At 38.8% G+C, this 22,092-nt stretch overlaps 1 protein-coding gene and 1 long non-coding RNA gene across 3 annotated transcripts; one reads left to right on the top strand and one right to left on the bottom strand.

The window, feature by feature from the left end:
• The first annotated feature begins 415 nt into the window (after positions 1-415).
• On the top strand, positions 416-1,122 carry LOC114361795 (uncharacterized). Its single transcript, XR_003656625.1, has 2 exons — positions 416-705; positions 816-1,122. It is a non-coding gene; the product is annotated as an uncharacterized LOC114361795 (long non-coding RNA).
• Positions 1,123-1,880: 758 nt separating this feature from the next.
• On the bottom strand, positions 1,881-21,205 carry mesh (sushi domain containing 2 mesh). 2 transcript variants are annotated; one of them, XM_028317072.1, is made up of 22 exons: positions 20,529-21,205; positions 11,558-11,796; positions 11,083-11,289; positions 10,686-10,844; positions 10,443-10,580; positions 10,184-10,352; positions 9,849-10,106; positions 9,403-9,742; positions 9,030-9,311; positions 8,807-8,939; positions 8,614-8,708; positions 8,415-8,533; positions 8,174-8,325; positions 7,979-8,087; positions 7,738-7,874; positions 7,472-7,601; positions 6,925-7,187; positions 6,218-6,322; positions 5,791-5,899; positions 4,642-5,525; positions 3,491-3,642; positions 1,881-2,925 (listed from the first exon to the last, which is right to left on the bottom strand). In XM_028317072.1, exons 1-22 carry the CDS (start codon positions 20,920-20,922, stop codon positions 2,568-2,570), a joined length of 4,932 nt encoding a protein of 1,643 aa, XP_028172873.1. In that variant the 5' UTR covers positions 20,923-21,205; the 3' UTR covers positions 1,881-2,567. The 2 variants fall into 2 exon arrangements, with proteins under 2 accessions (XP_028172873.1, XP_028172865.1); XM_028317064.1 differs by lacking the exon at positions 4,642-5,525 and having other exon boundaries at positions 2,499-2,925; positions 3,491-3,650; positions 20,529-21,150.
• Positions 21,206-22,092: the final 887 nt, after the last annotated feature.

Here is a 22,092-nt window from a genome sequence, read left to right as displayed (position 1 = left end):
TTTCATAATTTTAGTAATTAGTAATTTTAGTCAGCCTTGTTTTTTTGAAAAAAGGGGTCTATAAAATTATTTTACTCTTTTCCTTTTCTCCTTCCAGTTCCTTCCTTCCACCACGTCCTGGGAGTAGGTAATTTAGAATGTAAAAAACACGTCCAAGCAAAGATCGTGTTTTGAAAACCATAATAATTAAATAGGTTCGTTAAAATTAACTGCATGGGTATAAAGTACGTACACTTTTAATGAAATTATGCTTATGTATCTGTCGCAGTCGGATTGTATAATCCGCCGTTTTACATTACCACTAGGCATTTTACATTACAGCTCTGTTTTGTAATACGGCGGTTCAACGTTTAGGCGGATTGAATACGGCTGAATGAAAATCCGCCGGAATGTATTCGGCGCCAAACGTTCTTCAATACGGCTAGCCGTAATGTAAAACAGCGTGTCATTACCCGCCGCTTTGACAGTTTTTAGTTCCCATTTTCAATACCGTGGCGCTGCCTGACATAACAACAACAATGGCGTCGGATGCAGAAAATGTGTTGCTAAATTACGGTGTTATTTCTGAATCTAATAAAGAAAACGTTATAAATATGTGTGTCGACAGTGAGTTTAAGAACAATTTTAACTTGCAATTGAAGAATTTCTATTCTTCACAATGTGGAACAGTCAGAAAACCGTGGACAAGGGACCGAGTTTTGAGAGGTTATAGCCCACATCAAAACCGCTAAAGTGGCTATGGATTCTGGTGTTCGGCGGAATCCTACTCAATATTATTGGTGCAAAAAGTATGATATTATGACAGTGGCCGGGAGGTTATAGCCCACATCAAAACCGCTAAAGTGGCTATGGATTCTGGTGTTCGGCGGAATCCTACTCAATATTATTGGTGCAAAAAGTATGATATTATGACAGTGGCCGGTGAAGATTTTGAGATATCTTTTATTTTAAGATGTGTGTACCTTGTGATTACTCATTATGTTTAAAAATGACTAAATCCAAATATTTTATTATATTATTAACTTTCGAAAAAAGTCTATTTGTTTTGAGATGGCTGTCCTTGTGATTTATAATAAACATACAAAAAAATTACTGAAGCCAAATATATAATTTAGTATTAACTACTTACAGTAACGAAGATAATCATTCTTACTTAATCACTAAAGAATATCGTGAGAAGAAATATTTCTTATTAAAATTTATTTTCATTAAACATTGTTTTATTTTGTAAGTATGGTCACCCTACAATCTAAATAGTAGTACGATGCGGCTAAACGTGGGCCGCCGTATTGAAGAACGTATCGCAATGACAATCCGCCTAAACGTTGAACCGCCGTATTACAAAACAGAGCTGTAATGTAAAATGCCTAGTGGTAATGTAAAACGGCGGATTATACAATCCGACTGCGACATATCTAATCAATTTGTCTCCAATCAATGAAACACCTACCTTAGCGAAAATCCATTGTTCATAGGCATAGGTATCTTGAAGTAATTAGAAATGCGATAGTATTTATAATTGCTTTAATTGGGCGTTGTTAAAGCTATGCTTTAATTTGACAAAGTTTTATTTCAGATAGTTTCTTGGCAGCTAAGTAAAGATTTAACAATTTAGCTATGTGATGTCATGTAGGTCGTAGGATATTGCTTGAATAGATTTTAAATTAAACTTAGTACCTAATTACATTATAAAGTTTTTATCACGCTATTTATTGCTATAAGTTAAAGGCACAACAAAAAAACTAACAAACGTATTTTAAATCTTTATTAGCTCAAAACCTTAATAATAAGAAGACAAAGTAACAAAAGTAGTAAAATACGTTGGTAAGATAAATAAGTAATGGCACTTAATATTATAAATACGTAATCTGTCTGTACAAAATCATAGAAATTATTCGGATTTCATTTGTCATGATTAGTGAATTTTTAAAAGATACAAATAATCGAATACATTGACGTCAAAAGGGGCAAAAATCTAAAGCTCAGCAGGCCGTCTTACAATAACTTAAATTAGGTATTGTCTTATCGGTAAGAATTCTATAAAAAATTACAAAGTATACAATCATCTCATTCAGATATTAGTCTTCGAATGACTCTTACTGTTGTCATAGTGATCGTAAGTGGGCTAACTTATCTCATAGGCTATGAAATTAAAGAAAATATATGAGGAAAATGTCCTCATTTTAGTAGAGCAGCTTACACATCCGTCAATTCGTAAACTTCGCGATTCTAAGTTATATTTATGGAAAATAATAGATATAAATTTTTTACCACTAACAAATTAAAATAAAATTCCGAAAAAATATTAATTCAAAATCACTTATAAGTAATATTAAATTAGTAAGACTCAAAAGAATGTCAAAATGCTTCAATACATTTGTAATGTAAAATTTTGTACTATTTTCTTGTGCGCTTATGTTACTCACATGATAATTATGTACCTACTTAATATGTGGTCTTTATTTTATTTACTAAACATTATTTTGTAAATTATAAACATTATTTGAATCTTTCAGTGGGCTAATCAATCACTGCATCATCATGCATGCAGTGCTTCTAAAACTATTCTAATTTATTTCCGTCTCTCCCTGCCACTGCCTTGCCTGATTCTGATTCAGGGGTTGTCTCTGCCCATCTGCCCACTGTTGGTCCTCTGGTTGAGGAGGTGGAGGGGGCAAGCCATCCCACTGCTGGTCAGACTGACCCGGGAGAGCTTGGTCTTGGCCGTCCCACTGCCGAGTTTGTTGGGCTAAGGGCGTACTAGACTGTGGCTGGTCATATTGGTAAGGATAGGTGGTGCTGTTGTCAGTGACTTGCACCGGTTCGGTGGGCTCAGGGCTGTCTTCAGGCAGGTCCTTCTTGTAAGGAATGCTCTCATCATCAGAGTTAATCTTCACCGACTCGTCCGGGTCGAGTGGTCGGCTCCTGAAAAAGTAATAGGATGTAATTAGATGCCGCTTCTAATAGGATTCCCTATTCTTGCCTGCAACAGAGGAGGAGAAGATAGTTTTGGGGCTCCATACCCAAAGGGTCGCCAGGGGGTTCCTATTAATATGTAAGTATTATTGCTGAAAGTACACACATACCGACAAAGAAGAAACTTGTCAAGTGTTCACTTTGATGCGGCTTGGCCAATTTCCCGCATAGTTCTTCCAGTATATCGGTATGTCAACCAGTTATATCCCATGAACCTTAATATACCTTAGGCACTCTGATCGACTGATAGATAGGTATGAGGTACGGCTTAATTAGGTCCTTTTCGATCCTGAATTGTCCTGAATCCTGTGGGCAGGCCTCCCACTAGGTGGACCGACGATCTGGTGAAGGTCGCGGGAAGTACCTGGATGCAAGCGGCGCAGGACCGGTCTTTGTGGAAATCCTTGGGGGAGGCCTTTGTCCAGCAGTGGACGTCTTTCGGCTGAAACGAACGAACGAACGAACGAACGATCCTGAATTGTCATAATTAACTTGACATGAAGACAGTACTCACTTGATGGTCATGAACTCATTGTCATCTTCGCTCTCGTCCTGTTTCCTCTTCTTGAGGATGCGCCAGCCGATGCAGATGAACACGATGACGATGGGCACCATGATGGCGCTGATAATGCCCCATGTAGCGCCCAGGGTGCGGGCAGAGTACTCCTGGTTACCTGTTCAGATGATGGTCATTTTAAATGGGTTATTATTTATTAATCGGACCCGTTTTATCACTTGCTGGAAATATCTTTAATGCTCTAGGACTCTAGGATCTTCTGAGTTTGTCAGATAAATTCGAATTCTTGTTTTCCCTCTACGAATAATAGATCTATTTTTTAATAAACTGAGGAATATCAACAATATATTTTATAATTTTATGTATGATATGCAGATTATGCTATGTTACACCAAGTTACATTCAAATAGATATAAAAGGTAGGTAGACTTATCTAGTAACAAAATATAACGGAACCCTAGTAATGAATATGATGCGTTTATCATGAATTTATCTCTAATCTATGAAACAAAGCAAATAAAAAAATACAACACTCACCTCTTTATGTGACCTAAATTCTATTGTGTACGTAAGATAAGAAAGCAAGCAATAACCTCCGTTCAGATTAGGTAATAAAACTCATCACGCGACCGAGAAAATTTCTATTCCACAAATTGTGGGTATGAGGACTTTATTCCTTGCTTTCTTTATGGAAAAGTATCAAGAACATTTAAAAACGTGAATAGGGGGTCATTCTACCTTTGGGAACAGAAATTTCCTCTTACGGTGACATCACGTAAAGTTTTTATATTTTTAATCGAGAAATAAAACAATACATAAATTACAATTACACAAACAACAATGGGAAATACAAAAAAACTATAATCTAACTTCTAAATAATTATGTGCAAAAAATATAATTGTGCATCTAAAATCAATACTTATGTAATACTATAGATTGAGCCCCGCAAAACTCCCACGGCTTGTCATTTCAAGGGCAGTGATTATATTAAGTACAGTCTACGTTTTATTTACGGTGGTAACTGATCAGAACTACACAGTCCTAAGTAATAGAAACTATCTAGCTTCAAGGGCTAGGACTACACCATTGTAGAGCGACTGCTGAAGGTCGGCATTTCAGCAACTGGAGGATCTATTAAAGTCTCCACTGATTTTCCACGGACTGGAGGAAGAGTGAACGTTTTTATCTCGTCAGCAGGGGCACTCTTGGGGGCCTCTGGTAGACCCGGGTTATTGAATGTGCTCCTCGGACTGATATCAGAAGTCGGACTCACGGCAGGAGAGTAAATCTCAGAATAAGTTGGGGAGGGAATGGGACTGTAAGTGCCCCCATATTTGTTCCCATAGGGATCTTCAGAACCATCCTTTGTGGAATAGCCTGAGTCACTGGCAAGAGCATGACGCCCAGTCTGACGAGGTTTGCTCACGTATTCAATGTCTTTGGCCGGACGGGTCAAAGTAGAGTCACGATTAGACTCAGATTCGGATGGAGAGGTAAGCGAAAGCAGGTCCTCTTCAGAGAGATCCCAGAGCTTTTCAGGGAACTCTACATCAGGTAAATTTGGTAAGGGTTCGTTGGTTCGGTAAGTTTTATCGTAGCGACGTTTTTTCGGAATGGAAGACTTGTCTGATTTGCCGGAGTCGCTTTTACTAGAGTCGGCATACCCAAGCCCTGAGCTGTCCCCGTCCTGAGGTTCAGGGGGTAGCGGAGCGGACCGCATGCTTGGTTTCATGGGAGTTTCCTCCGTGGGAGTTTCGGGTAATTTGGGTTTGGTGTCTGTGTCTTGACTGCGTAAAGTGGAGGATTTCGCAGTGTCGGTTATATTTCCCATTGAAGCTGATCGAAGGTTGAGCCGTGAAGCGGACTTGGATCGCGGGTAGTCCTGGAAGCTGAATCCCTCCTTGCCCTCGGAGCGCGGCTTGTGCCAGCACCAGAACCACGAGAGGCAGAGCAAGAGGGCCAAAGGTAGAATGATTGCCACTATCACACCCCACGTCAGAAATAGGGCGCGCTGAGAGAATTCTTGGTTACCTGGATATCGAAACATGAATCTTAGCAACTAATATTTTTAATACACACACCAACCTATCACAAAAACTGTATTTACCAATGGATTTTAAAAAAATGCTTAAGTAAAGGTTGAAGAAGTTCTATTAAAACATTGTGTGGTAGGTTAGTGTTATGATGACTAGAAAGAAAGAACTTCTTACGCGCATTTCACTACTGATGATTTGATTTTATGCACATTTTGAAGTGAAAAAAAAAGATACTCCTAAGAAAATTATGTGGTACTTACGTAAGCACTCAGTGTACCCATAGTCGGGGAGGTTCCACCGGCCGTTGTCCTCGCACACCCTGCGCTTGTCTCCGACCAGAATGAAGTCCTGGTTACACTCGAAGTTCACCTAAATGACGGAAAAACCCTTATTAAACATAATTATTGGCAAATAATTTGAACAGGAAAATACTTGCAACTTTATGTGGATGACTTTATTGTGCTGTACTTAGGGGCTAAAATTATATAGGGAAGTTGCCATTGTTTTAAATACCGCAATAATTAAATTTAAAATAAAAATTACACCAAATTGCGTAATTTTGATAAAATTAAACTGATGTGGTTAATAAATGGAACTATTTTGTATTACCTTCTTTAAAACCAATATTGATAATGATAATGTTCGTTAACTTTGAATCTATGTATTATAAACCTAGATCTAACTTACCCGAGTACCAGGAGTGAAGAAGAAGTTACTCTTTCGCCCAAACCGAGGAGTTTCCAAAATGCCGCAACTGATCACTCTTCGTGCATTCGTTTCTTTTATATTCGTCTGTAAATGGCGTCAAGATTAGTGCTATTTCATTGGCATAAAATACACGATGAACCCGAGTTCAACATTCGCTATGGCTACCAAACTATGACTGAGTGCATCCATAAAAGGATGACTGTCCCATGCATTAAAGACCTTGGATGCATTATAATTACAAGAACAATAGAGACAAGACGCATCAGAGATGGCACGCGATTCAATGTGTAGGCAGGTTAAGTGGGTAACTTAATGTTTTGACGCTTAATAACTTTAATAGGTAAAGAATTTCATTGAGAATCTTATTTGGACATAAAATACATCTATGACGTTCGACAAACAAATGAAATGCAGGTTGTCTGGTTTTCCATTGTAGGCCTTGTATTGTAACCGTCGACTAATAACTTTAAACGTTTATGACACACTGCTATTTCCAGAGAATTATTCCTGAGTTATGTGTAGGTAGTTAGTTATAATTTACATTATAAAAATTCAACAGGAAAGACTCCATTGTTTCGTTTCAAATTGAATGTTGTGTGATTTATTTTTCTTAACTTATTTGCATTCATGGTTTACTGTAAAACAAATACCTTAAGAATCTAGAAAATATTCGTATAAATACTTACAATCGAAGACAGATAATTCTTCGTGAACTCCGCCATGTCCCTATTCAGGGTCATGCCGAAGTCGTATCGACACTGGTACGAGTCCTGGCAGATGTCTATTGCTCTTGCCACATCCTGCGACCGGTTGGTGGGCAAGAAGTCCGCCGGCTCTCGTATGAAGTTCGGTATGAAGGTGTTGTCGTTAAAGTATGCCGCAGTTCGACCGTATTCTCTTGTGAATAACGCTACGCCTATATTTCGTTGCTCCCGATCAGTTAGTTGCCCTAAAAAGGAAGATGCGTTAGAAAAAATACAGTCATTCCTTCAGTTCGTGAATGAAAGTAAAAAATAATTAACTAATTTCTTTAATTTCATTGCCCCACTGTTCTAGAGTTCAGGCCATGTATCGGATAGCGCAGCGTAGGACGTCCTCTCACAAGGTGGACGACCTAATAAAGGTAACATGAAGGCCTACGCAGGCCCGCTACTTTGTGGGAGGCCTATGTTCAGCAGTGGACGTCTTACGATTGTAATTATGATGAAGATGATGATTGCTTTAGTTACTTACAGTGTTGAGCGAAATCTCTGTGTGCCGATTGGAAGTTGTTGAGATCAATGGGTTGCACTATTCCGTCGGGGCGCGTGAAGTCATCGTTTACATCTAGCGACCAGTTACCGAATAAACCTCGAGTTTTGTTCTGAAAGTAGACAGTAAGATAGATATTGGTATTCATTACAATAGAGAAAATTGATTTTATGTCTATCCGGCTCTTTCTCTTTCTTCTCTCTTTCTTTCTCTTCTCTCTTACCGGGATATCATTTCCCAAAACTTACCATATACGTCCAGGGTAGATAAACCCTGGCAGTCATGAAGCCCTTGTTCTCTACAACCTCAACTCCAGCGCCTGATGCAAACATGATCACGATTTCTGACTGGTTGAGGATGTACATAGGCTGGTACACGGTCACACCTAAAATATAATTTCAGAATTTAGAGCATATTCGGAGAAGAATCAATCGAGCAAATGGATGTCAAATTGGTTACAGTTGCACTTATAACAGTAATATTACTTACCTGGGAAGTACTGAATCCTCAAAGCAGACCTGTCAAAGTAGACACGTTTATTATCAGCGAACACATCCAGTCTGTATCGCCATTGCGCATGCTGAGGCCGTAACCTGACCTGTTGATAGAATTGTTTGATTTAGTTTTCATCTAGAACAGAAGACGTGCCTATACATAAACTTGCCAAGTGATTTTGATACTTACTTCTATAGGAACAGAGTTGTTAGATGCAGCTACGATAGAAGTAAGATGGGTTGCATTGACTACGCCATGAATGTTTCTCGCGACCTGCTCGAATCTACCTTGCACGTCCAGTTTCAATTGAGGGTCGTCTGTCCTCACTAATACGTATTCACCTGGTAAAAACACATAACGGTAAGTTATTGATCAAGCTAATGCTCATATGAAATTGTTGCATGATTCCTGTACAATATTTGGTGCACACCTTTGCCGTTAAATGTGTACTGAAGGTCATCGAAAGTGACGATGTGAGGGTCTCCGAATATGCCTGCAACTCCTGGAGATTGGTATGCGACACAGTCTTGGGAAGGACGACGTTCGAATCTGTACAGAAAATGAAATCATCAAGACAATTCTGACATCGAAGGTATCATTGCATAAATGTTAAATGATAACAAACATACCTGAAGGTTTCACACCCAACAGCCTGTTCTTCTTGCCATGAACAACATTGGTAGAATGGAATCATATCGTGGAACCAATGGGACAGTGATGGTACCTGAAAATTTCGTAGTATTGAAAAATTAACACGTATAGTTCAAGGTTAGGGTACATCATGTTTATACAATAAGTAGATCAGAATTATAAGACCCCTACCTTGTTGGCTTCATTGTAAGGAGTAAATCCGAAGTCGTGTGACCTGTGAGGTCTAGATCCCCACATTTGATCGTATGAAAGCATGAGGAAGCCGTTCTTATCGTAGCAGCACTGTTGACCTGACCCTTCAGCACTGGAAAAAGTCATTAGATATACTCGGTATTTAAAAGGAATTTAATATGAAAATTATAGTTAATTTGAAATTATCGGCATAAGTTTTAACCTTGGCGCTCCACTCCTGACGCAATGTACACCTCCCCAGTGATATCTACAAGTTGGGTTGGTGTCTTTGTCACAATCAAGATCTGGTAGGAAACGACCTTTGTCCAGCAAAGCATGTTCCAGAGTACAGGGGCACACCCAGATTTGAGCAGCAAAGTTCTTGAGGAAACGATCGTTTCGGAGCCAGTTGTTGCACATGGTTTGAGGCCAGCGGGTTCCGTGGAGACGCTCCCATTGAGGGCCGAAGTACCAGGCTAGAGGGATTGGTCGACTCCAGAGAATTCTGCAATATTAATAAGACAATCTTGACTCAATTAACAAACTAATGAATTTGATATACCTAGGATGTAGCCTAAATTAAAATGGTCACTTACGGTGAAACTTGAACGCCTTTGTATATCTCAGGAGTTGTCAAATTGATTTGCAGAAAACCGAATTGCATGTCGTTGTGCATCAGATTATCCCTATTCCTGAAATTCTGTGGGTTGATAATGTACTCCCCAGTATTTGCCACACCCATTTCTATGATATCGATGAACTCCATTTGAGGTCTGATGGTGACTTCTTTGTAGCCCCATAAACTGATTTGAAGCTGGACGTTCAAGTTGGTCGTCAAATTGAAACGGTTCCATGTTATTTTGATTTCTGGTGGGTTCCTCTGGTGGATCGCGTTGTCAGGGAAGTAGATTCTTTCAGTTGCTGTTGCAGGGGTTTCTGTAATTTTAAGTTTTATGAGAATGGTGACAAGACGATAGTAATGAGAATTAGGTAGACTACGAATTTGACCTTAGAATAGTTAAACAAATATATCTTTCCTTACCTACAAAGAAGCGTCCCTTCCATTTGAAGGGCTCGTTGTTGATGGCGACTTCAAACCTGGCATAACCATTGTGGTAAAACCGAGGCTGTACGCAAATAGCTCGATTGACGTCCACGACGACACCCACCACGGCTTCAGTATCGAAACGGCAAGTGATTCGGTCGTTGGGGTTGAAACAAGGGCCGGTGATGTTCACCACAGTGCCTCCCAACATGTTACCACTTTCGGGGGCAAACATCAGAGGAAGGTTTGCGCCGTCTATAAGATAAAATAATGGTTAGATATCTTATTTGAAAGTTCCTACAAGTTATAGTGAATGCAGGTGAGATACTTACCAATGTCTTTGTTACAGGTTCCCATAAGTATATTTTCGTCTATTCTAAATATATGTCGACCAGGGAAACCATTAGCCCATCCTCTTCCAGTCAAATCACGGAGTACAGACTCTTGAGAGTATGGTTTGTATTCATAGCTTCGGGTGGCGTTACCGGCGTTGAAACCAATCTACAAGAAAAGAAAATAGATGGATTATCATCGAATTCTGTTATAGTCACAAGTAATCTTTGGGTAGAATAATAGTTTGTTATTTCTTACATAAGCCGGCACTCCTCCTTCACCTGTGGTGGTATCACCACCAGCTTCTGTGTGAGAACTCCAGTTGATTTCAAGATAGTTAAAGATCGCGTATGTGAACACTTCGTCTGTCGCCAGTACCATTTGGAACGTGTTAGTCTGCAAACAAACATTGGTTTATGAATTTTGTCTCATCAAAATGGTTAATTTTTGGTCATAGCTGCCATACCAGCAGTAACTGCTGAGTTAGGTAATAATGCTTACCACAAAGAGAGAGTTGTCAATTCCTCCAGCAAAAGACATGTTCTTCCAAGTTATCGTGATAGCATGTTTCGGGAAGAAGTTCTCAGCGCCAATGACACCTTCACGGATGTCCCAGGTGATGCGTTCGCGCATTTCTACGCCAAGCTGGTCTCTACGAGTCTACAGAAAACAATGCGTTAAATCAAAATGAATAGAGTTTATTATTGTGTGCACAAAAGAAAGAACTAAGAGCCAAAGCACACGATGCGTTAAAGCTGCGGTACGTCTTACATAGAAATATTTGTGGCAGGTACTCGAGCCAAGCGGTGCGGCAATTTATGGTGGAATCTTTGCCGTGCGGCGCCGCAACGCATGGTATGATGTGGCTCTAACACTCCATACATGCTATTTATCGTACCTGTAAGTCCCTGTCCAATCTGAAGTAAACGCCAGCTCTTCTCTGGTCAATGTCGGTGGGTCTGATGCTGCCGATACGGCACTTGCTGAAGAAGATACCGATGAAGGAAGGATCGTTGACTTTCGGCCAGTCCCGCATGGGGAAGGAGAGAGGGTAGGTGTAATGGTCTGGGGGATCGCTGAAGTAGATGTACCCATTCATGGAGAGCTGGAACAGAAAATGAATGATATAAAATGAAAGTGCAAAAATTAACATTTCCTAGGCAATTTTTTTATCAAGTTAGAATATGGCCTTCATTATTTACTGTTTAAGACTTTTTCACCATTAAAATGTATGATAGAAAATCCTTACCATATTATTTACCTACTCCATATTATTATTTTCAAACGATTACCTAGGTACTCTACCATTTCAAGCTACTCATTTTTAGTTAGTGACATAAAGCTGAGCCTGTTCTCGTGAAAATGTGACTTACCCTCGTATAATTGAATCTGAACCCAAAGAACGGCAGCTGAAAGTTGAAGTTCTTATGGATCTGCGGGGTAGAAGTGTGGATATCCCTCTGGTAGTCTCCGATGTTCTCGCTGCCGCCCTGGTCGTAGAACCAGTAGAGGAAGTTGGCCCTGATCTGCTGGAGACGCTGGGCGGTGATGATGTAAGCCTGCCCATTGTTCTGGTAGGTTATATCAGGGAGTATTCTTCCGTCGATGCGTGCTGAAAACCATTGGAAAGTTATTACAATTTACGTGTTTATTATACAATTATGATCTCTTGACTGTAAGAGACAGGTACAAAGATTTGTTACACTTGAAGCAGTCTGCGATCAGATCAAAGCGAATGCAGCCCGCATAGTGTAAGTAAGTATGATTACTTTGACCTGACCGCAGAGTACAGCAAATCGTACAGAGTACCTACGAGTAGGTAGACGAGTAAGTAACATGTTTTATTGCTCTTTTTACCTTTACTTATTTTAGTGTAACTCCATCTTTACGAGAATGAGGCATTGTTTTGTCTACGATATCATTATTAGGTTAATTTCTTCTTTTTCCTCTATATACCTATTAAATGAGTTGTTACAACTGAGGTTGCTATCCTGATGTCAGACATTAATGACCCAAGTAATGTTTCAAGTCTACGTAAATTAATATCTACCATGTTTTCTATTTTCTTTCGAGCCTACAAAGTGACCATAATTTTAATTTTGCAATACTAACAAACAAGTTGTAATCCTATTCAAATTCCTTTACAGGTACAATATGTATTAAACCGTCAATGTTCGATACGATACGTGATATGTATTGATAGCTTATCTACCAGCTATCGGACAGCTCAGTAATTCCTCGTATGGTGATGTCAGGCAACTTGACTTGGCCTCTTTGTTTAATGGAACTTTTATAACTAACTACCGATGATTAAATTATTTATACTTTACGTTTATTTGTTAGCTCCATTGAAATGGAGTGACGTATGAGATAATTACCTACTTCATAATTGAACTTTACGAAAGCTATGAATAATTTTGAGAAACCCTTATCACCTAGACTAGACCAGTTTTTGTATCTTTATTGGCATGACGATGATTTGAATACTTGGCATTAGTTGAGAAAGTTTTAAATAAACAACACATACAATATTACATAGTTTAGATTATACCTAGTTCAGTCACAGATAAGCGAGCGGCCCAAGTCCCAACTGAGACAGACGTGTTTTCAAACTTTCCAATATAAAATCTCAAATAGAATTAATTATGAAGACAGAAAATATAGTCGTCATCAGGACATTTAAAAGTAGTGTCCCCAGGAACAAGACTCTTTCTCTCTAATTTACTACAGGCAAATAAAGGCCTACTGCGTAGGCCGTAGACACTCTCCACACTGGCCAGACGAGTTGGGGAATATAATTAATATATTTCCACATACTTTTCTCCGGACATCCTCAATTACATAATGTGCACTACTTGGGTTTAAATACGAGTACGTTGCAGTATTCCTTAAGTGAGAATGGAACAAATCCCACGGATTTTGGGCTGAACATCAATGATTCTTTCAAATATTTTTCCAACTTCACTTGGAGAGTTCTGCCATAAGTTTCATAATAGGGGTCGCAATACCGAATCATTTCAGCAAAACCGGTATTTTCGGTATTGGCTCCAGACGAATACCGATAATCCGGTATTTTCGATATTTCCGAGATTAAGCTTAATTTAGCAAATTTAGTATAATAAAGTTAGTTTGCGGAGGTATAGTAAGTAGGTACTAAGCTAAATTAATTTATCTTCTAAATAAAACAAAATTCAGTCCAAATCAAATTGAGTTATAAAGAGGTAATCTAAATATTATTAAATCTAAATTAAATTTTTAGGCCTTGTAATGAGATCGTAGAAACAGTAAAGTATCTAAACTTTTATCACTCTTGACTTACTTGACTTAAGGTCCTATGTCCCCTAGATGGGGCAGAGGGCGTCCACAACAGTCCTCCGTCGCGTTCGGTCTTGAGCTTCGCGTTTATCTCACTCCAAGTCTTGCCAATCTTCTCCGCCTCGTCTGCCACAGTGCGCCGCCAAGTTTGCTTGGGGCGACCGCGTTTGCGTTTTCCTTGGGGGTTCCAATCAAGAGCCTGCTTGGGGATGTGATCGGGATCTCTTCGGAGAGTGTGGCCAATCCAGTTTCACTTGCGGCGCTTGATCTGCTGGTCGATCGCAATTTCGTGGCAGCGTTCCAATAGCTCGACGTTGGAGATTTTCTCAGGCCAGTATATGCCGAAAATTCGGCGAAGGCAGCGGTTGACGAAGACCTACAGCTGGTGCGAGATGACCTTGGTGACTTTTCACACCCATAGAGCAGAACGGATTTAACGTTGGAACGGATTTAANCAATCCGTAATGGTGTGCAATTCCTCACTCCAGATCGCATCTCTTGGGTCTTCCGGCAGTTAATTTTGAGCCCCGTGATGCCCGCCTCTCGATGTAGGTCATCAATTTTGGATTGCATATCGTGATGCGTGTGGCTCAGCAAACAGAGGTCATCAGCATAATCTAAGTCTTCTAAGACTCCGATTATACCGCACTCTATTCCACGCCGTTGGTTTTGATATGCACGACACATGATTCTTCCACCCAAGACAACCAGAAAGAGAAGCGGCGAAAGTAGGCAGACTTGCCGGACGCCCGCATGCACCTCGATGTCTTCGGAGATGAGGCTGTCGTGAGTGACAGTACATGAATATTTCTTGAAGATGGCCTTCATTAAGTAGATGGATATTTTTCGGCGGGACACCAATGTCAGCGAGTCTCGACCATAATAATATGCTTGCTCACTTTAGCGTATCAAAGGCTTTTTCAAAGTCCCTTTGCCATTCTGATGCTTGCTCCAAGATGATACGCAAAGTATTGATCTGGTCGGTGCACGAGCGGTTCGGGCGGAAGCCAGCCTGTTCCCTACGCAAAAGAGGTTCAACGGCTCCCGATAACCTATCCAAGATAATCTTGCAGAAAACCTTTGACGGTATCGAGAGCAAAGTGATACCTTTCAATTGCTACACTGGCTTAGGTACCCTTTCTTTGGCACAGTAAATAAAAGCCCCTTATTCCAGTCGTCTGGTAGTTCCTCTTCCATCCAGATGTTTTCGATGAGAGGTGTCAGGACGTTGGCGGCGGAGTTTACGTCGACTATCACTCAATCAACTCAAAACGAACTCGCGCGCGCGTATTTTGAATTAAACGGCGTGTAAATTTTTCTATTTGTATTTGTTTTTTATTTATTTTACTAAAACCGAAAATACCGAAAATCCCGGTTTTTGTGAAATGAATACCGGTATTAATTAGACCTAAATTTGGCCCGGTATTCCGGTATTTTCGAAATTCGGTATCCCGGTTTGCGACCCCTATTTCATAATCTTGTAAATATTCGTTTTGTGCGTAAACCTTGCTGTAATTAATTAAAAGCAGATAAGGGCTCTTCAGTTATCAAAGAGCAAACAAAGACAATTGCCAAACTCGTTTCAGTCAACAATCAACATGACTTCATCTTGGCACTGCAGCACTGGCATGAACAATGTTTTTGGGTCAAAATCATAGGCCAATCTTAAAAGTGTATTTTTTTAGACTTTTCAACTCAATGCACGTAAAACAAATATTTAGTACCTAAGTACCTACCTACTTGAGTAAAACACAATAGCATAAATAGAGCCTTATTTGCCAGACGACCTTTGAGAGTACGGTGTAATTAAAATGTGCGTGTACTATGATGATGATGGTGATGAATATGATGATTCATAAGAAGATAATCTACGTCAGAGTAAAGAGTGTTTTACAGAAGTTTACTTAGTTCCTTTTTCAGCATTTTCAGCGTAATAATTACTCAGAACGTAAAAATAAAATACTGTAGGTACAATGTAAAATAAATATAACACAGCTTACGTGAGTAGGTCTGTAGGAATGTTGAAACCTTTTATTAATCATCCGACATAAGTAGTATCATCATTATCTAAGGCAAACAGTGCGTGCTTCACATTCTGAATCATACAATTTCATTTTATGGTGAACTTCATTATCTGGGGGCACGGCAGTGCCCCCACCAAGTCGAGCAAAAAAGCGGCACGGCCGTACCATCCTTTTTTCGAAGCAATTAAGACCATTTTCGACCGCCTGTAAATTCGTTGTGGATAAAACTAGAAGGCTGAATTTTCATTAGCTATGCAGGCATTGTAAAGACACGGTATATTTAAAATTTCATTCAATTTGAACCAGTAGTTTAAGAATTATAACGGGTCAAAGTTACTTAATTTTGTCACTCACTGACTGACTCACTCACTCACTGACTCACTCACTGACTCACCGATCATCAAAACTCTAAGGCACTTCTAGCAGACCTAGAAGCTTCAAATTTGGAATATAAGTAGTGTTTGGTGTATGAATCAAGGAAAAACTAAAATATTTGGGGGCACGGTAGTGCAACCGCCAAGTCGAGTAAAATTTTTCAATTTCGGTCCAGTTTTCTAGATACATAACTGCTGTCTACAAAATACAAAAAGAAATGAGATCCCATCAAAAACAATACTTGTCAAAAAAACCAAGTCTCGCAACTCAGTTGTTCTACGGTAAAAAGTTGTGAGATCCATGTAATACCAAGTCCAGGCCAGGAAATCTTTAACGATTTACATAAATATATTGACTTGGCCATCACATGAAAACACGAGTAAATTAAATTATTTAGTGCGATGGCCAAGTCAATAATTTATGTAAAACGTTAAAGATTTCCTGGCCTGGACTTGGTATTACATGGATCTCACAACTTTTTACCGTAGAACAACTGAGTTGCGAGACTTGGTTTTTTTGACAAGTATTGTTTTTGATGGGATTAATATGTTTACTTATTAGTACCTACATAAAAGTTTGGGAGTTATACATTATGCTGCAAAATGTATGCAGTAAATGTATATTACCTAGTTCTTTAGTTCGATAAATTCTAGTAAACTTATTAAAACAATGAATCTTCGTAGGTGTCAGATAGCGACCAACATTCTGAGTGAGTTTAAATGCATTAAGAGTCTGCAGAAAACCAATGAATCTAATATTCAGTAGGTAGTAGCAATTAATAGTATCTGATCTGCTATCGTTTCTTAACATAAATACAAAGTGTTTTAACAACACTATTGTAGTATTTAGTGACTCACGAATCACGAAATAAACTCACTTATTGTAAACATTGCAACATCTCTAGTCTGCTGAAATCAGTAATAACTCAACTGTTTCCAATGAAAATTGACTTTACTACCAAGTTGGGCGCCAAAATGTAAATGGGTGAATATCCCAAACACGTTTTTTACGCGGCGGAGCTGAGAATCGATGGGAGAAATGTAACTAGAGCGATGATTTTTTTTCTGTATATAGTTTATACAGCGTTTTACACGATAGCAAAGTCTTCAGGACAATAGGTAGTTATTTTATGTACTAAAAAATTTTTCAAAGAAGCGGTGGCGCGTCCTAACTCTATTTCTACTCATAAATTGTGTTATTCCTTCTTTCTCGGGGATTCTAGTAATTTAAAAATAGTATAGCCATAAAATACATTAAATAAGACTTCCAAATGATAGGAAAGAAATGTGATATTTCATGTTTTAAGTGTTTTAAATAGCCTTTCAAAACTGTCCCACGAAAAAAAGCAATTACAGTGGCTCAATTTCGACACTCTCTTACTTCTCCAAAGAAGCTTTGAGAGACGTAGAGTTCTTCTGGCTGGATTTAGTCCTCCGTTTCTTAATTGTACTACTTTCATCTAGCTCATTGTCGCTAGGTTTGCATAGTTTTCCGTTAAATTACCCTGTCACAAATATGTAATGTGTTAGTTCAGTAGCTGGTATAGATCTAGAAATATCTTCATACTTAATCTCCAGTTCGCATGGTCTTTAGCGAATAATTAGTTGCGTAATTCTGAGTATAGGATAGGTATGATACCATCATGAAAACTTGGCTAGCCTGGACCAATATTTTTACTTATGGAAGACTAGCTTTCCGCCCGCGGCTTCGCCCGCGTGGAATTATGTCTGTCACAGAAAAACTTTATCGCGCGCGTCCCTGTTTCAAAAACCGGGATAAAAACTATCCTATGTTCTTTCCCGGGACTCAAACTATCTCTATGCCAAATTTCATCAAAATCGGTTGCGAGGTTTAAGCGGGAAAGCGTAACAGACAGACAGACAGACAGACAGACAGACAGACAGAGTTACTTTCGCATTTATAATATTAGTTGGGATAAACCTAACACCAACCTGGGGCAGTTGGTCGCCCTCCCGGGACTAGAGTTGGTTTCTGGGTTTGAGGGTCATGTATGATGTCTTTGTGATGACTCTAGAGTAACGGGGCTGTTGGCGGCTAGAGCCAGAAAGTTTTGGATTTGTTCTCTATGGAGGAATTTTGCCGTTATCACCATGCTTAGCAGGCTGGTTGGTAGTTCCAGTATGGTAGTATAATACCCGGAAAGATGCTGCAGGCGCTGCAGCCCACCCTCCAGTATTTTGATTCCTTAGTCGGCTATTACGACTCACGTGGGAAGATTTGATGCTTTTTTAGGGTCACAACACAGGCCTGAATATTGTTTTTAATTATAAACATCTTTACTGGATAATAATACTTAATTGATTACAAATAAATAAGTAATTTGAGACAATCATCCGTAGCATTCCGAAGTCCGCTGTATAAATAAATTTCGGTGGATTGGTTCTTAATTCCGGTGGCTCAAATACAATTTCGGTGGCTCTTGATAATTTCAAATTGACATATCTCGAGAAGTATTAATAATATTTTGATCTCTACCATATCATTGAATAATACAAGTTATTTACTATTATTTCTGCCACAAAAAAGTTTTGGAAAGTGGAAATTAAAATTCGCCCCCGGAATTAGGCAAAAAACGAGTTTGTTGATATTCACCCAAATGCGGTACAGATTTTAATGAAAACATTACAGTTGAGGGTTCATGAAAACATTACAGTGATTTTGCTATGATTTATGGTATTTTACTAAGTGCGACGTAAAAGTAAACGCTAGTTTTAGGAATGCATTGCAACTGTAACTAATGAATAATAATTCCTTTTGCCTCTGGTAAATTACAAAGGTCATCCTCCTGCAGTGGAGACTAAATGACATGATGATGATGATGATAAATGTTTAAGTTCAATGTGTTTAGTCTGGGATAAATTGCAAACTTTTCAGATAAGAATTTTAAGTTTCAGTTTTTTATGCTAAACAATGCAGGTATTTGACTGCAATCGCACCTGATGTTAAGTGTAAAGTGAGATGCAGTCTAGGATGGTTTAAGTACATAATTATCTGTCTGCCCTGAAAGTGCCTATTCACTATTCTATGAACAATCGAATTTTCTTCGTGCCAAAAATAAATGTGAAATTAATGGTAGACTCAGTATTTAATCTACAATGCTCTATTTTTCAGTTCGTTTGTTAATTTATAACGTCGCGTGCCTGTTAAATATCAGTTGGCCATGTTAAACTGTTGAAGTAATTAGTTCAACGGGCGCTAAGGTGCGGCCCTTATCACTGATAAGGGCGATAAGCATCCGAGCCGCGAAAAATAACCTCAATTATGATAGTGTACCCGTCATTGTTATAAGGTTTATTTCAGAACTAGCGGCCGCCCGCGACTTTACCCCTCTTAGGGGTGGAGTTTTGTAAAATCCTTTTATAGCGGATGCCTACGTCATAACATCTACCTGCATGCCAAATTTCAGCCCGATCCGTCCAGTTGTTTGGACTATGTCAGTCACCTTTGAGTTTTATATTTATTTTGATTAACAATAACATAGTATGTAAAATCTTCACTAGTGTAACACAAAGAAATTTTTGAATTGTTCTTGTTATTACTTTATTGAAATACATTAATTTGTTACAGACCTTTTACCAATTGCCATCAAGATGTAATTGGATCGGTTCAGAATGAAATGTTTAATTTTAAACACAGACATGACTTTCAGTATTGTTTTTGTCCAATGTACCAGTACCCAGTACCCATAGAGTAGCCAGTAAAAGACTCCAAGGTAATGTTGTTCAATTTGTAAATGCATGTGGACAATTACTTATGTAGTGCATTGGTAAACATCGCTATGAAGTTTCAAAGGACCTACCAAAATAAAACGAATGTTACTTTTCGGAGACTGACAAAACATCCACCAGAGTTTTGAGAACTTTATAGTAAAACAAAACACTAATGAAGCTATGTCAATGAACGTGGATGTTAAATGTGTACTTAATGACACACACAGCTCAAGCTTGTTAAGTCACAAGATTTACGCTGAATGCTGTAAAGTACACGCCAATTAGGTACCATGCATGTAATTATACTATACACTCGAAAAGATTCTAAAATCTAAAGGCTAGGCTGAAAAATCTAAGCGGAGGGATCGTTTACTTCATCAGACATGTCGTTTCTGCCTTTCATGATACATTTTAAGGATACAATTTATTTTGGAGCCATCATGCTTTTGTATGATTGAACAATGTGGTGTAAAAGATAATTGTTATGTATTTTTTCCCCTTTACGGAGAAGCCCTTGCCATACGTCTCATCTGATGGAAGGTTATGATCAGGCAAAATGTTCCTAAAATGTACTTACATTGACAAGGGCGTGACTCATAATAGTGGCTGTATAATTGCCACGCCCGTCATCATATCTACCGCCATAAAGCTGTTTCGAAGGACCAACATGACCTTCATTGGAAAAATCTCTTTTATCCCACTAAGTGATACTTTGCTTTGGAAGTACGTATAATAGTCATTGGACAATGGTATCGCAATTTTGACAAAATGGCGCCTTCCACCATTGTTTATCAGCGATATCACTCTGATAACTCTTTAGAATCCAATGATCGAATGGTTTTGTCTTTGGATTGTTATTATCAATGCTGGGTTTTGTCGTGAAATGATTATGGACTTACCGTATTCGTTATTATAATTGGTGTTCATTGTAGAGTCAGGTGAGTATAGGAGTTGCCTCTCACTCTGCTCAGCATTTGGATCCGGTTCGACATTGGCCACCGCTTCCAGTTCCACTGGCTCCTCTCCCACCAATCCATCGTTGAGCTGGTACTTCCCACTTCGGATCTCCAAATCAGCCGCCGGAACATCTGCTATAACTTCAACTGCCGATTCTTCAGGCACTTCATCATTTGGCTGCGGCAATTCCTCCGTCGGTGGTGTAACTTCTAATTTTGGGTCCACATCTAATAATAATTCATCAACAGTTCTGTCTGTCACATTGTCTACGTCCTGAGCGTATACACTTGCACTTATAACTAGAAACGCGGCTAAAACTAAAACTTTAACACCCATTGTTCAATCGATTTTTTTATCTTTCATCACATCATTTTCTTTAGTTCCGTTATCAGTTTTTTCTGCAACAACAGGTGCCTCGCAATTGTAGTGGTCGACTGGAGTGAGGTGCTTTGTGTGCTCATTGATAATGGTGTTATCAGCTAGAGATATGATAAGATAATAAATAGGAACGTTAGGTGCGCCAAATTCTCTGTCCTAATCCACGTAGCCCTATATGAATTTACTTGCTCTGTTTTTGAGGTGCTACTTCGTACTTCAACGAGTCGGAGAGTGTACAATTTGAACGACAGTTGGTTTATTACTAATGACGATTAAAGCAGTTTGTTTCGTCTTAATTGTTATCACTTAAATACCTAGTATTCTTGTAAGTATGTTTTTGTCCAAAAGGTTATCAATGGTTATCCAAAAGTAGGTAATTTTATAAAGTAATATTTTGCGGCGGATTTATTTATTAAATGTAATTTTGACAAAACTGCCTATTTGCGAGTCATATTTATTTAAAACGCTTTATGAATTTTAGTGCTAAATTAGGACACAACAGTATCTTTCAACTTCAAACATTGTTGCTACATTTGCTTTTACCGCGGACTGCATGGGACCTTTAGATTACTTATAGCAATGGAATTTACTTAGCTCAAACAGGTATTTTCTTTACAAATAAAGAACATTGTGATCGACTACGAAATCGATAAGAAGGTAGTACCTACGGTATCACGTAGATAAGTTTGTTTTTCATACGATTCCTTAGAATAGTGATATGATTCATGAATTTTTCAGCTTGTATGTAGTATCAGTAGTTAGGTACTTCCTTTTTGGAAGTAAAAGATTTGTCATGGCGGATGTTTGATTACAAACATATTACGCAATAAAGTAATTACTTACTTACGGGACTATTCCCACCTCTCGTTCCCACTGCTGTAAAGTTGTATAGCCTTTACAGCATGCGCGTATACTTACATATTATACAGGGTGTCCCAAAATGTAGTGTCAAGCCGAAGACCAGAGGTAGAACATCACTAGGGCTATCCAAATCACCCCATGTAATATGTTCCGCGATTTTTGATAGTTATCGAGTTATGATTGCTTTAAATTTGTGCTTAGGCACTTTTTTGGTTACTGTGGCGCGAAAAGTACAGACTACAGTTACATGCCTGATTTTTTTATTAT

This window comes from Ostrinia furnacalis, unplaced genomic scaffold (genome assembly GCF_004193835.3).
Source record: "Ostrinia furnacalis isolate ACB-3 unplaced genomic scaffold, ASM419383v2 OfSCF0375, whole genome shotgun sequence".
Classification (NCBI taxonomy): Eukaryota; Metazoa; Arthropoda; class Insecta; order Lepidoptera; family Crambidae; genus Ostrinia; species Ostrinia furnacalis.
Note: the sequence above shows the minus strand (reverse complement) of the source record. Positions and strands in the feature narration are given on the sequence as shown.

Bases quoted from the DNA above. Each gene is read 5' to 3' on its own strand.
- mesh (XM_028317072.1), bottom strand. From the start codon at position 20,922: ATGGGTGTTAAAGTTTTAGTTTTAGCCGCGTTTCTAGTTATAAGTGCA. The intron at 10,845-11,082 runs GTACGATAAATA...TGTTTTCTGTAG, and splicing joins GATTGGACAGGGACTTACAG to ACTCGTAGAGACCAGCTTGG. The intron at 7,602-7,737 runs GTAAGTTTTGGG...GTCTACTTTCAG, and splicing joins ATCTACCCTGGACGTATATG to AACAAAACTCGAGGTTTATT.